The 16,205-nt window shown below is 44.9% G+C and overlaps 1 protein-coding gene across 2 annotated transcripts in view; it reads left to right on the top strand.

The window, feature by feature from the left end:
- The window catches only part of LOC118414613, a 26,728-nt gene extending 19,579 nt beyond the window's left edge, over positions 1-7,149 (top strand). For both annotated transcript variants that reach the window (XM_035818776.1, XM_035818775.1), the window contains exons 21-27: positions 211-269; positions 442-796; positions 878-1,198; positions 1,519-1,830; positions 2,552-2,860; positions 3,405-3,661; positions 7,000-7,149. In XM_035818776.1, coding sequence (XP_035674669.1) covers positions 211-269; positions 442-796; positions 878-1,198; positions 1,519-1,830; positions 2,552-2,860; positions 3,405-3,652 — 1,604 coding nt within the window. In that variant the 3' untranslated portion in view covers positions 3,653-3,661; positions 7,000-7,149. The remainder of the gene's footprint in view (positions 1-210; positions 270-441; positions 797-877; positions 1,199-1,518; positions 1,831-2,551; positions 2,861-3,404; positions 3,662-6,999) is intronic.
- Positions 7,150-16,205: the final 9,056 nt, after the last annotated feature.

Raw genomic sequence — 16,205 nt, 5'->3', positions numbered from 1 at the left:
GGGCTCATAACGCTTAGCGGAGAAAGGCATGCAGACCCTCAGAAAGGTTAGGCTAGACCATGCGAAGAAAACACACACACTCACACACATTCACTCACTCACTCACTCACTCACTCACTCACTCACTCACTCACTCACTCACTCACTCACTCACTCACTCACTCACTCACTCACTCACTCACTCATCCATGGTGATTCTGTTTTATTCAGATGGCACGTTTACCTGCAGGCTTTGCCAGTCTGGCTACAAGTGTGTCAACGGTGATGAGGTGAGTAGTATGGCAGGAGGTAGTTTGGTACTTTGATTCAGGAGGGGCTTACCAAGTCAGAGTGGCATAGCGCAGCATATCCATAAATGATCATTATCATCATATAGTCCTTACGGACGTACTGTAATTACTAAGTCTTCTGAATTATCTCTAACAGTTTTATACTAATTAGGTGGAAGAGATGTGCCCGGCTGGGACCCACAGCACAACGGACCGGACGGCGTGCGATCCGTGCGCCATAGGAGAGTACAGCAACGCAGGCTCCACCGCCTGTCAGCAGTGCCCGGCAGGAACGTTCGGGACACAGAGTTCAGCATCCAGCTGCGATCCCTGCCCAGCAGGACAGTACAGTCCCTCCGCAGGGTCCACAGGCTGTCAGACCTGCACGGCGGGGCAGTACAGCAGCGCGGGCTCCTCCTCCTGTCAGCCGTGCTCGGCAGGGACCTTCAACACCGCGGAGGGATCATCCAGTTGCGACTCCTGCCCTGTTGGCACAACTAGTAGTGCGGGCGCAACCACCTGCACGGGTAAGAAGGAAAGTTGAATATCAATATATTTTAGTTACCTGAATTATTGTCTTGTATCTTAAACGTTTCCATGTTGGACAGCGGATACAGCCGATGTCCGACTGGTGGGCGGCCGTGTGTCCAGGGAGGGTAGGGTTGAAGTGTACCATGACGGACAGTGGGGGACGGTCTGTGACGACGACTTTGACATGAATGACGCCAACGTCATCTGTCGTCAGCTGGGGTACACGGACGCTCTCGAGGCCCGATCAAATGCAGCGTTCGGGGCGGGGTCCGATCCGATCTGGCTGGACAATCTGAACTGCGATGGTTCCGAGACAAACATCGGGCGGTGCGGACACAACGGATGGGGCACACATAGCTGTCAGCACAGTCAGGACGCCGGTGTGGTCTGCTCGGACGGTGAGTTTACTGAACATCATGTACAAAAAAAGAAGACAAAATTGAAAAGTCATGAATTAATGCTCCAAAAAGCAGTTAGTCAAGTAACTAGATATGATCGGGAATGAATGAATGAGTGAATGGTTAATGATGAGCATTTCTGTATCCATAATTGATAATGCAACGAGGCATTTCAGGGAGCCAGCAGCCAGCACCGTGTAAGTTCTTAGCGCCCGGATTGCCGGAGGCTCAAAAATAGATTAGAATCGATCACTGATATAAAGAGAACCCTGTTGATGCTGAGATCGAGAAGTTTACACTCCATAACGTCGCTTTTTCAGGCATCAGATTGGTGGGCGGAAGTTCGTCCATCGAAGGCAGGGTTGAAGTGTACCATGACGGGCAGTGGGGGACCGTCTGTGACGACGACTTTGACTACTACGAAGCCATGGTCATCTGTCGTCAGCTGGGGTACGAAGACGCTCTCGACGCCCGATCAGGAGCAGTGTATGGGGCGGGGTCGGGTCAGATCTGGCTGGACAACCTGGCCTGCGATGCAAACAGTGGTGCAAACATCGGGGAGTGCACCCACAACGGATGGGGCACACACGACTGTCAGATCAGTCAGGACGCCGGTGTCCTCTGCTCGAACGGTGAGTTTACTGAATATTTGTACGAAAAGAACACAAAATCGACAAGTTATGAATGAATGCGCCAAAAATTAGTTACTGGATATGATTTTGGAATGAATGAATGAATAGATGGTTTCATTTGTGAATGATGGACGTTTATGTATCCATAATCTAAATGTAGTAAGACATGGCAGGAATCCACCAGGCATCCGACAACGCGTGAGTTCCAAGTGTCCGGAATGCCGGAAGCTCTAAAATAGATGTCGACTAGAAAGGCCGACATTTGACTGAGAGCAAATACAGTATATTTCAGCCATTTTTCCCATGCAATAATAGACTACTAGTATTCCAAAATCACCCATGTATAAAAATGGAACACTGCTGCTTAAAAATCATTTTTACTAATCACACTTTAGCCCAAAATAAATCCTACAAAAAGTCCCCGTGCAAGAATGGACTCTTCCAGTGCACCCCATGTGAAATTGCACAACAGACCAGTCCACAAATACTCCCACAGAAAACATGGCCTTTTGAATAGTCCCAGTCCAAAATTGAACTTTGGTGATAATGTCAAAGTCCTATTTTAGAGGATGTATTTTTGGAAGAAGAAGAAACATTACTAATACAATATATTTCACCACACCAATGGTATAGCTGAAATGTAATCAAAATTGCAAGCAGAAAAATAATCAGAACCCAGTGTACGCTAAGACGTTTACAATCCATAACGTCGCTTTTTCAGGCATTCGACTGATGGGCGGAAGTTCGTCCAGCGAGGGCAGGGTTGAAGTGTACCATGACGGGCAGTGGGGGACGGTGTGTGACGATGTCTTTGACATGAATGACGCCAACGTCATCTGTCGTCAGCTGGGGTACACGGGCGCTCTCGAGGCCAGATCAGATGCAGCGTTCGGGGCGGGGTCCGATCCGATCTGGCTGGACGACTTGAACTGCGATGGTTCCGAGACAAGCATCGAAGACTGCAGCCACAGCGGATGGGGCACACATAACTGTGGGCACGAGGAGGACGCTGGCGTGGTCTGCCAAGGAGGTGAGTTCCGCGACCTCATCCCTTCGCCAAATAACATTTTCGACTGACCTATAGCAAATGTTTCTCAGTTGGTCATCTTCTCAATTCTCAAATTGAACGGCGATCGGGTAAATCAGTGTAATGTCAGAGCGTCGGCAGGCCATATGACATGCGGCATTATAACAGTAAGGTTCAAGTACTGCCTACCGTCCTTGCCAAAGGGCTCTGAGCTTTTGTGGCGACAGCGGTAGCGTGCTTGCGTTTGGGAGCTTGGCTGCCCGGACTCGGGGCGATAGGTCGCGAGCTTGGGGTAAAAATTGTTCTACTCGCCTCAAGCGTTTCAGCATCGACGCACAACAATTTATATACACATGTGTAATTTACACATAAGCTTAAGAGAAGAAAAAAAATTCTCTTATTTCTGTTGCTGATTTTGATTTTTCATAAGAGTTTTGTGATGACGGGTTACGTTTTTGTTGACGCTTCGTGTCTATGGATGAATAAAATAAACAAACAAACAAACAAACTATGGATGACGCGTTATGTTACATTTTCACCTTTTTAGGAGCCGGTACCGGACTGCCGATGGTCGCCGGCTACTCGGTACGACCGGGAAACTGTCCCGGGTGGGATGACCATCCGGTATACAGTGGCACCGGGCTCTCTCTGCAAGACTGTGCCCGCCTATGCAGCAGCAGTTCCCAGTGCGTGGCCTTCATGTTCTCCAATGGAAGCTGCAACTCGAAAACGAAAACCTGCGATACAACCGAATCACGTGACGACCCCAACATGTATTTCTACGACAGGACCTGAGTTGAGTCGGTAAGTACATGGGTTTAACTGAGTTGATTCGGTAAGTACACGGGTTTAACTGAGTTGAGTCGGTAAGTACACGGGTTTAACTTGAGTTGAGTCGGTAAGTACACGGGTTTAACTGAGTTGAGTCGGTAAGTACACGGGTTTAACTGAGTTGAGTCGGTAAGTACACGGGTTAACCTGAGTTGAGTCGGTATGTACACGGGTTAACCTGAGTTGAGTCGGTAAGTACACGGGTTTAACTTGAGTTGAGTCGGTAAGTACACGGGTCAACCTGAGTTGAGTCGGTAAGTACACGGGTCAACCTGAGTTGAGTCGGTAAGTACACGGGTTTAACTGAGTTGAGTCGGTAAGTACACGGGTTTAACTGAGTTGAGTCGGTAAGTACACGGGTTTACCTGAGTTGAGTCGGTACGTACACGGGGTTACCTGAGTTGAGTCGGTAAGTACACGGGTTTTACTGAGTTGAGTCGGTAAGTACACGGGTTTAACTGAGTTGAGTCGGTAAGTACACAGGTTTAACCTGAGTTGAGTCGGTAAGTTCACGGGTTTAACTGAGTTGAGTCGGTAAGTACACGGGTTTAACTGAGTTGAGTCGGTAAGTACACGGGTTAACCTGAGTTGAGTCGGTAAGTACACGGGTTTAACTGAGTTGAGTCGGTAAGTACACGGGTTTAACTTGAGTTGAGTCGGTAAGTACACGGGTTTAACTGAGTTGAGTCGGTAAGTACACGGGTTTAACTGAGTTGAGTCGGTAAGTACACGGGTTTAACTGAGTTGAGTCGGTAAGTACACGGGTTTAACTGAGTTGAGTCGGTAAGTACACGGGTTTAACTGAGTTGAGTCGGTAAGTACACGGGTTTACCTGAGTTGAGTCGGTACGTACACGGGTTAACCTGAGTTGAGTCGGTAAGTACACGGGTTTAACTGAGTTGAGTCGGTAAGTACACGGGTTTAACTGAGTTGGGTCAGTAAGTACACGGGTTTAACTGAGTTGAGTCGGTAAGTACACGGGTTTAACTTGAGTTGAGTCGGTAAGTACACGGGTTTAACTGAGTTGAGTCGGTAAGTACACGGGTTAACCTGAGTTGAGTCGGTAAGTACACGGGTTTAACTGAGTTGAGTCGGTAAGTACACGGGTTTAACTTGAGTTGAGTCGGTAAGTACACGGGTTTAACTGAGTTGAGTCGGTAAGTACACGGGTTTAACTGAGTTGAGTCGGTAAGTACACGGGTTTAACTGAGTTGAGTCGGTAAGTACACGGGTTTACCTGAGTTGAGTCGGTAAGTACACGGGTCAACCTGAGTTGAGTCGATAAGTACAGGGGTTAAACTGAGTTGAGTCGGTAAGTACACGGGTTAACCTGAGTTGAGTCGGTAAGTTCACGGGTTAAACTGAGTTGAGTCGGTAAGTACACGGGTTTAACTGAGTTTAGTCGGTAAGTACACAGGTTTAACTGAGTTGAGTCGGTAAGTACACGGGTTTAACTGAGTTGGGTCAGTAAGTACACGGGTTTAACTGAGTTGAGTCGGTAAGTACACAGGTTTAACTGAGTTGAGTCGGTAAGTTCACGGGTTTAACTGAGTTGAGTCGGTAAGTACACGGGTTTAACTGAGTTGAGTCGGTAAGTACACGGGTTTAACTGAGTTGAGTCGGTTAGTACACGGGTTTAACTGAGTTGAGTCGGTAAGTACACAGGTTTAACTGAGTTGAGTCGGTAAGTACACGGGTTTAACTGAGTTGAGTCGGTAAGTACACGGGTTTAACTGAGTTGAGTCGGTAAGTACACGGGTTTAACTGAGTTGAGTCGGTAAGTACACGGGTTTAACTGGGTTGAGTCGGTAAGTACACGGGTTTAACTGAGTTGAGTCGGTAAGTACACGGGTTTAACTGAGTTGAGTCGGTAAGTACACGGGTTTAACTGAGTTGAGTCGGTAAGTACACCGGTTTACCTGAGTTGAGTCGGTAAGTACACGGGTTTAACTGAGTTGAGTCCGTAAGTACACGGGTCAACCTGAGTTGAGTCGATGAGTCACGGGTTGAACTGAGTTGAGTCGGTAAGGCACGGGTCAACCTGAGTTGAGTCGGTAAGTTCACGGGTTTAACTGAGTTGAGTCGGTAAGTACACGGGTTTAACTGAGTTGAGTCGGTAAGTACACAGGTTTAACTGAGTTGAGTCGGTAAGTACACGGGTTTAACTGAGTTGGGTCAGTAAGTACACGGGTTTAACTGAGTTGAGTCGGTAAGTACACAGGTTTAACTGAGTTGAGTCGGTAAGTTCACGGGTTTAACTGAGTTGAGTCGGTAAGTACACGGGTTTAACTGAGTTGAGTCGGTAAGTACACGGGTTTAACTGAGTTGACTCGGTTAGTACACGGGTTTAACTGAGTTGAGTCGGTAAGTACACAGGTTTAACTGAGTTGAGTCGGTAAGTACACGGGTTTAACTGAGTTGAGTCGGTAAGTACACGGGTTTAACTGAGTTGAGTCGGTAAGTACACGGGTTTAACTGAGTTGAGTCGGTAAGTACACGGGTTTAACTGGGTTGAGTCGGTAAGTACACGGGTTTAACTGAGTTGAGTCGGTAAGTACACAGGTTTAACTGAGTTGAGTCGGTAAGTACACGGGTTTAACTGAGTTGAGTCAGTAAGTACACGGGTTTAACTGAGTTGAGTCGGTAAGTACATGGGTTTAACTGAGTTGAGTCGGTAAGTACACGGGTTTACCTGAGTTGAGTCGGTAAGTACACGGGTTTAACTGAGTTGAGTCGGTAAGTACACGGGTTAACCTGAGTTGAGTCGGTAAGTACACGGGTTTAACTGAGTTGAGTCGGTAAGTACACGGGTTTAACTGAGTTGAGTCGGTAAGTACACGGGTTTAACTGAGTTGAGTCGGCTGTATAACGTGGCTTAGGTATCAAAACCCTTAAACTGCCAGAGTTTCAGCCCTATAAAATGCTATCAGTGCCAGGGTTGGCCGCTGACCTCCAAAAAGAAACCCCTGAACAAGGCCGAAGTCCATACTTCTGGGGTCCGCGCGCTACGCGCGCGCAAAGCTGCTACTTCGGGAGAATATGCAATCCCGTATATATCCGGGTGCGGCACACAGGACATGTATAGGTGTGCCAGATATATCCGGGTTTGGCAGTTTAGGGGTTAAAGTAAAAAATAGCCCTTTGTTGAGCTAGAAGTCACGATGCATGCCAGTTGATTTACATTACTCTTAGTGTTTACATGCTCATGGATTCCTTACATCGACGCTTTGTCTTGCTTTTAAATTATTATCCAATTGTTAACGTTGCCATTATTTATAGTAACATGTTCATTTTCTGTTTTATGCCTCCAGCCGGACGATCGCCCCTCCTCATGGTTGATGTTCGTCGAAACTACGAGGTGTCTGCGCACGTGTCCTGGACTACTTTCATTCATGTTTCATAATTTGTTCCATTTCCAGGTTCTTAGTTTTTAGGTAGACTCAGTTGCAGTCTTTGGAATGGGCTGGTTATCACTTATTTTGGGGGGGGGGGGGGGGCGTTGGTCCGCGATTTTCAACGTTGGACGGGGAAAAGACTCGCTATCGCGGCAAACTCCATTCCACAGCAAACTTCCTTCCTCGGCAAACTCCCTTTCCAGGCACAAGAGAACATAGCCAACGTTGAAAATCGCGGATCAACGCCCCCTAACAAAAAAAAAAGTCCCCGGTCCGAAGACTGCAAGCGATTCTAGTTCTTGGGCTGCTCTTCCCAAACATGTTTAAGGTCCTAATCAAGCTAATTACAGACTCTGACGTCACTTCCGTAAACACAAATAATCCTCGCAGCAGTCCTTACATAGAAATGGAACAAATATGAAATATGATATGATGGATAAATGACATATGAAATAATCAGCCTTTTGAATTTAATAGTCCATTTCTTCTGTCGTCGTCCCCCACTATCTTATTTTAGGCAATCATTTTGATTTACTACCAAACTCTAATTTTTGCAAAAGTAATGGTAGTAAAGGAAATCATTAAAAAAACACTGAAAGAAAACTTGCTCAAAGATTAGATACATAGCCTGAGTGCAATCTTCCAACTGGCTTGCTAACGACCTAACTCAGCGCTACATCACTTTTAGGTATATTTGAAAACAAAAAGTGACAAAAAACAATGTTTTTCTTATCAGAGTTCTGCACGATGGTCGGAACGTATTTTGTTCACATGCTAGATAGTTGCAAACAACGCTCTTTCAATAATGATAATAATCATCGTCAAAGTGTTCGATCTCAGTAGACTTTTAATGACAAGAATTTACAGGATCTTCCAAACATCTCTAAGTTGATCCTTTACTGGCCTCCCATATCTTCAATGATCTCACAATCGTCCTTCAGACACAGACCGTGACCGGAAGAAATGGGGCATTAATTTCAGAGGGCATGACGGCAACTGCAACACAATGTTGGGCACTAAAATGCTTGGTGGGGGTGGGGGGGCATCTAAAATATCTAAAGCACTGTTAGCAATGGACTTACAGAACATGAAACATTTATAAACTGGTTCAATTTGTATGCCCAAAGAAGTTGCTTTGGAGCACAAAATGAAGTAATTTCTTCTAATGGTCAGGTTCTAGCCACATGACAAAAATCATAACTATCCATCTACAGCTGCGTGAATTACAACAAGAACCGTTGCAAACACACAAGCGCAAACAAAAACATAACCTTATCGGCAAAGGTAAATATGTATAGAATGGAGTAATAGCGGCCCAGCATTGTGCTTAAGCTCAAGCATTCTTATAAATTTATTCTGAAGTAAGAAATGGTTACACGACCTTAATTGTCGACCATCTTATTATTCAGTAGGTAATTATCATAACATTCCAATAAAGATCATTAGTCGGCGGTATGGTTACTCCATGACGACAATTGTCTGACAGCCCGTCACCGTGTTGCCCGGATTTAGCTCTCAGGCATACCTGCTTTTCAACCATTCCTACCCATTGTGACGTCATAATACCTGCTTTTCAACCATTCCTACCCATCGTGACGTCATCATACCTGTTTTTCAACCATTTCTACCCATCGTGACGTCACACCTCTCAGCTAATCAATTACGTCATCGTAGTCATCATGACGTCATAGTAGTTACAGTTATTACCAACGTGACGTCAGAGCTAGCATCTCATCAGTTACAATACATGTCTGTGTAGTTTAATGGTTGAGAAGCTCGTAGTTAACGCCTGATAAGGATTACGGAATATTTAAAATGTTACTTTTAATATTTATTATCTTAAGTTTTAGGTTGAAAAGTTGATCGGAATTAATTAAGGAATATATAAAAATGTAGTTATAATCTAATTAAATGATATGATTCAATTGATAAGGATTACGGAATATTCAAGACACTTACTTTTAATATTTGTCATTCTTAGCTTCATTTTAGTTAATTAATGTGTTTTTGTTGAAGCTCACGTACACCGACAACCCATGATAACTTGGCACAATAGACAGAGGTCTACAGCAATGTTATCAACCAATAGCAATCTGTTTCATGCGATCGGTCAATGAACAGCCCATCGCCATCGCTATAGGTGATTACCTCGAAAATCACCACAAACAGCACATTTACCTTGTAAAATGCCTGATATATAGATGATATAGTCATTCAACGTAAGAAATAGTAGGAACATATAATTGTGGAGCAAGCAAACCTTTCGACTAATGGTGTGTTTGGTGACGATTGGGCCAAAACGATATTAACATATTGTTTTTCCATTTTATCCAAGTGGCACGACTTATTGTTTGTTGCCTTTCTAAAGTGTGTTTAAGAAATTTTCATGAATAAATTTGCAGTTGCCGTTCCAAACCGTGTGTAACCTTCTTTCTTTATGTACCACAAACTAGCCAGGCAGCTGTGTGTGTGTGTGTGTGTGTGTGTGTGTGTGTGTGTGTGTGTGTGTGTGTGTGTGTGCGTGTGTGTGTGTGTGTGTGTGTATGTGTGTGTGTGTGCTTATGTGTGTGTGTGTGTGTGTGTGTGTTAGTGTGTGTGTGTGTGTTTTAGTGTGTGTGTGTGTGTGTGTGTGTGTATGTGTGTGTTAGTGTGTGTGTGTGTGTGTGTTTTAGTGTGTGTGTGTGTGTTTTAGTGTGTGTTTTAGTGTGCGCGTGTGTGTGTGTGTGTGTATTTGTGTGTATGTATCTGTGTGTGAGTGTGTATGTGGAAGGGGGTAATGTGGAAGTTTCAAGGTCAAAATTTTAAGAAGCCCACTTGGGAAATGACGCATCAATACAAAATTTACTGCTTCAGTCATCTCCAGACCGTTGTGATATTTGGCGGGAGAAGACAACCAAAAAGCTTTATTACTGCAGTGAAGTTGAGAAAGGTTTCATAAAGTTATGCAGATTATGGTGTTGCATATTGGTTCACTTCAAAACCCGTGTTAGATAAGTCAGAAAATGTGATATCAGACCTCATGTAAAAGTTTTTCTTGAATCATACAACACAGTAAATGATAGAGACATAAGCTATTGGAAATTGAACAACGAATTTAGGAAAGAACAACAATGAAGTGTGATTATAAAGCTAATTCAAAGCACAATAACAGACGAAGCTGTCACATTTTTTTAACTATCACTATGCTATTAACGATTACTGTAAGATGAGATTTGTTAAAAGGAGACAACAGAAAATGGTTTTATAACCAAAATAACAAAACAATCTATTGATGTTATAAAATATGAGGATAGTACAATGGCAGGTGATGGCATCCATAAAACATACTTACCGCGGCCGAAGCTGGTTTTATAATGTTAGGACCGATTCACGGTCTACAGCCAGACCTATAATGGAACCCAAGCAGAGATAAACATCCCACCAAAACATATCAACAAGAAGAGTCGTGCCTTTTTCTCCTGACTTCATCTCAGAGGGGTTGTTAACGTTATATGATGTGTTGATTGATGATGTAGTTGGGGAAAAGGTCACACGCATATGCACTGTGCAGGGACAAATGTGTTAACTTGTGTTGGCGTTCAGCACCAAGGACAGGTATGTATGATCATTGGCGTATGGTGTTTGGGTGCAAGGGACAAGCTTGTCTACATGTGTGTGGATGGTACTTAGCAACACGGCCAGCTGTATTTGCTTTATGCAGACAGTGAACGAATTCAGGAATCACTTAAACACCTAGCCGTGGCGACCCTAAGCAAGAACATCCTTCTGTTGTCTTCTGTCGATTATCTAACAGGTTCGAAAGAGTTACCCTCCTCGTCTCCAACTACCACAACCATGATAAGGTCTCAGAACACAGTTTTTCGCCATGGGGATTTACATACTTAAGGACCACAAATTGAGGTGGTTCGACGACTCAAAACCTATAGTAGGGTGCAAATACAATTTACAAGAATTAAGTATGTTGAAGTTGAGGGTACAACCTACGAAATATCTGAAAATGAGCATAGATTTGCCGGCTCGTTTTTCTACAAAAGACACTTTGATTTGACCCCTAGGGGAGGTCATGGAACTGCAGGCGACGAACAGGAAGTGCCGGTAACAGTATCAATGTAACAGTAATCCGATGTCCGCCATCTTGCTTCTTCGCAACGGAACCGTCCATTCACAACGGTCATGCTGGTCAGACTGCTCCCGAACTACCGCCAACCGGGGTCGGCTAAAGGTCGGCTAGTGTTCTGGAGCCAAGGTCAGCCATGTGTAACCGGGGCTTAAGAGTGTGTTTCTTAAGACACCCTCTCACCCTCGCCACTAGACGGTGATCGCGCTGCGCTCTCATCAAACGGATGTGTGTAGCCTTTAACGTCATACTGGACATATCATACAAATTTAAACAAAAAGTCATGTGACTGAAAAGACAGAAAAAGATATTCGTTGTTTTGTACAGTTCGTTTTGTGATCCGTCAAATTTTAGGACGGAAAGAGCGCGGCAAGAGCGCCGTCCCAGTGGAAAATAGGTATAAAAGACTTGTAGTGTTCCTAACACGTCACCGTTAAAGTAAACTGGGCAATGAAAAATCTTGGCCGTACCGGAGAAGTTATTTGACGTTTAACTGACTGTTTTGGCACTGTAGGGCCAGTTTCAGTCACATGTGACAACGCCCCCTTTTTAGGCCAGCTAGTGAAAACCGTGTGAAACAAGACTTTAACTGGCCACCGACGTCGACGTTCCGTTGCTGTGTTAACAATTACTATTTCAGAAGGATTTATACATAAAAGTTCGCCAGAGAACCAGTCGCGTAATCACAAAGGGATAGGCCGATCTATCCCGAACAGGTTCGGACACGCCATGATCAGACCCAAGGACAGACACGCCCCCCCAAGTTACCACATTTCTGGAGCCGCCACTACGAATCCACCAGTGCACTGCTACAGTCTCTCCTGGCAGACCTCCACTAAATACATCCTTACGGCATTGGTTTGTATTAAGCCCCTACCCATCAACAAATGCCTATTTCTTTTCTATAATTGCCTTTTCTTATTGAAATGATTCTATAAACATGTTGCTACGACACCAGTAAATACAGAGGTCTGTTCTCGCTTTACTCAAGGCTATCCCGGGGTACCCTTGAGTTTTCCAATTCCAAAACCCAATAAACACTTCAATACGGTATTAGCGTTACATTAAACCCTGTACTGCCCACCCTGTAATACCACGGACCCCGGGAAGAGATGGGAGTACTGTGACATACCGGGATGCGGTAAGGCCACCATTCCGCTAGGGCGGCGCTCTCGCCGCGGCAAGTTTCCGTTTCGTAAAACCGTCGTTTGCTTTCGAGAAAGGTCGTTGCCCAAATTTTAGAACGCTCGTTGCCTTTCTAACCGGCGATGCCATTTCCGAGCGACCGATCTTGAATTCCGAGTGCTCGCGGCATGTTCGTGAAATTTTCGTGGAATTCTCGGAACTCTTAGTATTGTGGGTTATCGCATCCCTCGAAGCCTCGAAGCATATGACTCTGGGCCCGGTTAACGTTCTCCATCACCGCTCAAACCTTTTCTTATTCTACTTCGCTCGCAAATTGCGGAGGAACAGAAATGTGTTGTGTTGTTACCTACTTTATGGGAGGCTGGAATAAGCAGGTCTTGACTTTGAGTTGTACGGGATAGTGTTATTTATTCAAAACAGATGTTAGTTGGAGTGGCTGGGTTAGTGCATTATATTCTGGCGTATCGATATACAACAGTATGCATAAGAAATCTTAGAAGTATCACTATAGTTGATGGCTCCTATTTCACTTAATAATGTCCACTTTGTTACCATTATATTTGTATACCATTCAGTATCATTATCATCAATCTACTTTCATACATGTATTTTTGCAATTAGCCTTCGGGCATGAGTTTGCAATAAAGATATTATATTATAATGTTATTAAAATGTACTATTACTTTATTTCTGAGCCCTTGTATCAAAGTTATTACTTGTTATGTCTACACGAAGGGTGAATTAGTGTAAGAAGGGAAAAACAAATTCATTCCTTTTGTCCACAAATTTATTTCCTTTGTTACCGGACTCTATTTGTATGTAAATCCGACACTTTAATCAGGTCGCGATCGCACATCAACGTAATGCCATGCATGTGAGAAGTGTCAAATACATACAAACATTATCGACCTGACCGTAAGAGCCTATTACATTTACAAGTACAACAGCTATTGTCTGCTATATGCTGGAACGTCTATTGATAAAAATGTGTTAGTGACGTTGTGATTCAGTTTGTCAGACTCTGACTTACTGACTACCAACTCCACTAACACCGTACGTGAATGACAATGCCTGCCGCTTGTTTGTGTTTCTAAGCCATGTTACCAGCCTCTCCTTCAATAAAGGACTGTTCTAAAATGTGGTGAGGTTGGAAGAGGTACAAAGTCAGGTTCTATGCCTAGCCTTAGTTGCAGCCTTAGTTCCAAAGTGCCCAAACCCTTCCTTGATCCAATCCAGAATTGGTCAGTAACCCTTACCAATTTACAATCCGGTGCTTCAGTCCACCCCACCCCTACTGTTGGTGTAATCCTACATAACAAATGACTCCAGTGTATCTATATGACACTCTGGCCAAATTTACTCACAAAACGGTGTACGTATATCGTAATGTGACAATTCGGTACACCTCAGCTGAGCAGAAGACAGAGTTACAGTCCTAAAAAGGTTCTTCTTCCCACAGTGGAGCAAGATCTGGCCCTTCTTTCATGAATTATAGAAACTTCCCGAGAAGCTACGGAAGCTTCACGAACATGCCGCGAGCACTCGGAATTCAAGATCGGTCGCTCGGAAATGGCATCGCCGGTTAGAAAGGCAACGAGCGTTCTAAAATTTGGCAACGACCCTTCTCGAAGGCAACGACGGTTTACGAAACGGAAATTTGCCTCGCCGCGATGCCAAATTTGCCTCAGCGCGGCGAGAGCGATATCAACTTGAAGTAGAATTGGGATATTTAGCCCGCCATATTCCACAAAGACTCATTTGGCTCCATTATTTAATCTTGCACAGAACAAGTGTGATACCGCGTGGCACATAGTGGGACCGCGTGGCACGATCGGGAGCGCGTTGGTCTCAGGCCCGAGAGGTCCCGGGTTCAAATCCGCTTGCCGTGTCACCGGTCTTGTGCCCTTGGGAAAGGCACTTAACACGACTTTCCTCACCTAACTCAGGTGTAAATGAGTACATAGCTGCGGCTAGTGGCAGTGACAGGCCTTTGTTGTGGTGACAGGCCATAGGGGCATGTTCGGGCATGACGCACCCGCCATGACACACGAGTCAGGGGTAGGAGGAACCCCTTGCATCCTTGGTCGGAAGTCCTCCTAGGAGATGGAAACTCCGAACAACAAAGCCAACGGTATGGTGGCTTTGAAAAGGCGTCTTTGACACCTGTTTCGCCATACCCTCCATATGTATATGGAGAATCTCAATAAAAAAAAAAAAAAAAATCCACACCTACTTCAACAAAATTATTGTGCTTGTCGTACACGAATTGTATGTACGGTGCCATATTCATATTCATATATAAATCTTTCCTTATCTTACCCACAGAGTGTCTGGAAGGGTCTGGAGTAACCTACCGCGCGCGGGACCGAGTATAAGACCCTGTCAGGCCGGAAATTTAAGGGTGGGGAAACCAGTTCCCTTAAAAAGCCCCCCCCCAAGCCGCAGGAGGGCCTGGAGCAAAATTTTTGCCGCAACCGGGAAAATGGGGACATGCCCGGGTGTTCCCCCAAGGCCCCCGGGAAGAAAGGGGAGTTTTGGGACATCCCGGGAGGGGGAAATTTTTTTTTTTAACGGGGAACCCCCCCCCCCCCCCCCCCCCCCCATCCCGCCTGCTCAAGGACTCAACATGACGACCACTGCAGGCAGACCTCTACACCATTCTTACTCACGGAGCAACGTGAGAAATGTGACGACACAAGTAGGTATAAGGTCCTTGGGAAAGTGAAAGCGAGAATACAGCTCAAAGAAAGACATTCGTTCTGGTAGAGATACCAGCCTGTACATTGTGTTATTGAGTTGCAGCAAAGATCTAATATGATGAGACTTAAAGTTAAAGTGAAAAATGTCAGATTTAGATCAATAAGGTATTTGCTTTACTTTATAACCGGTTCCGACAACTAACCCTGTTTGATGGCGGTTTGTACCTGCAGAATGCCGCATGGGAAAAGGGACGTCCTACCGCGGGAAAGTGTCTCACACCAAGTCAGGAAAAACGTGCCAAAATTGGGACAGCAAATCGCCCCACAAGCCCGCACACAAGCCGCAGGATCGCGAGGATCACAACTACTGCCGCAACCCGGACGGCCACGCCCAACCCTGGTGCTACACTACGGACCCGGGGACCAGATGGGAGGAGTGTGATATACCCGGATGCGGTAAGGTCTTCCCTTGAAGTGCACTCTTACTGCATTTCCGTCAAGCTTGCGTCACTGCGGGGTTTGTTCGCTGCGTCACTGTTTCGTTGTTTTATCCGATTTTTTTTGTATAATTTACATATTTTGTAATACGTAATACTGTAAAAATGATGACTCAGAAGACAAAATACATAAAAAGTAAGAAAATTCGTTCTTTATCTCTGAAATTCGTAGAGTATCTTTCGAACCCCGCAGTGACGCAAGCTTGACGCAAGTGCAGTGAGAGTACACCTTGAGGTGCTGTAGTTGTTTCCTATAGAGACTTCCTACTGCAGTTTCCTCTCCTTTCCTGTGCTTTGCAGTAGCTTGGTTTCTTACAAACTTGTCTGTGTGAGTTTAAGCTATTTGGTTTATTCGTTTATTGGTCTCTTCTTTATGACAAGTAAGCATCATTAGTATGTTGACAAGCTCTAGGCCCGCGTCACACTGTGCAATAGAAACTCGTGATGACGAAGCGAAGTCCATTGCATCGCTTGTCGGAAAGAGTTAAGAAATTTCCCAGAACGATGAACCTGCAAATATTGTCTTCTCTACCACGACTATTGCAAGCATACCTCTTCAGTCAGCTTGACTGGATCAGTGCCCCCTTCGCTGTGATGTGGTCTTGTTGACTGCGTTCCTTAATCTCCAAGCAGATCCTACGGTAGCATAAGCCAGTATCAAAA

This window comes from Branchiostoma floridae, chromosome 4 (genome assembly GCF_000003815.2).
Source record: "Branchiostoma floridae strain S238N-H82 chromosome 4, Bfl_VNyyK, whole genome shotgun sequence".
NCBI classification, from domain to species: Eukaryota; Metazoa; Chordata; class Leptocardii; order Amphioxiformes; family Branchiostomatidae; genus Branchiostoma; species Branchiostoma floridae.
The sequence above is the reverse complement of the archived record's forward strand: the minus strand, read 5'-3'. Positions and strand labels throughout refer to the sequence as shown.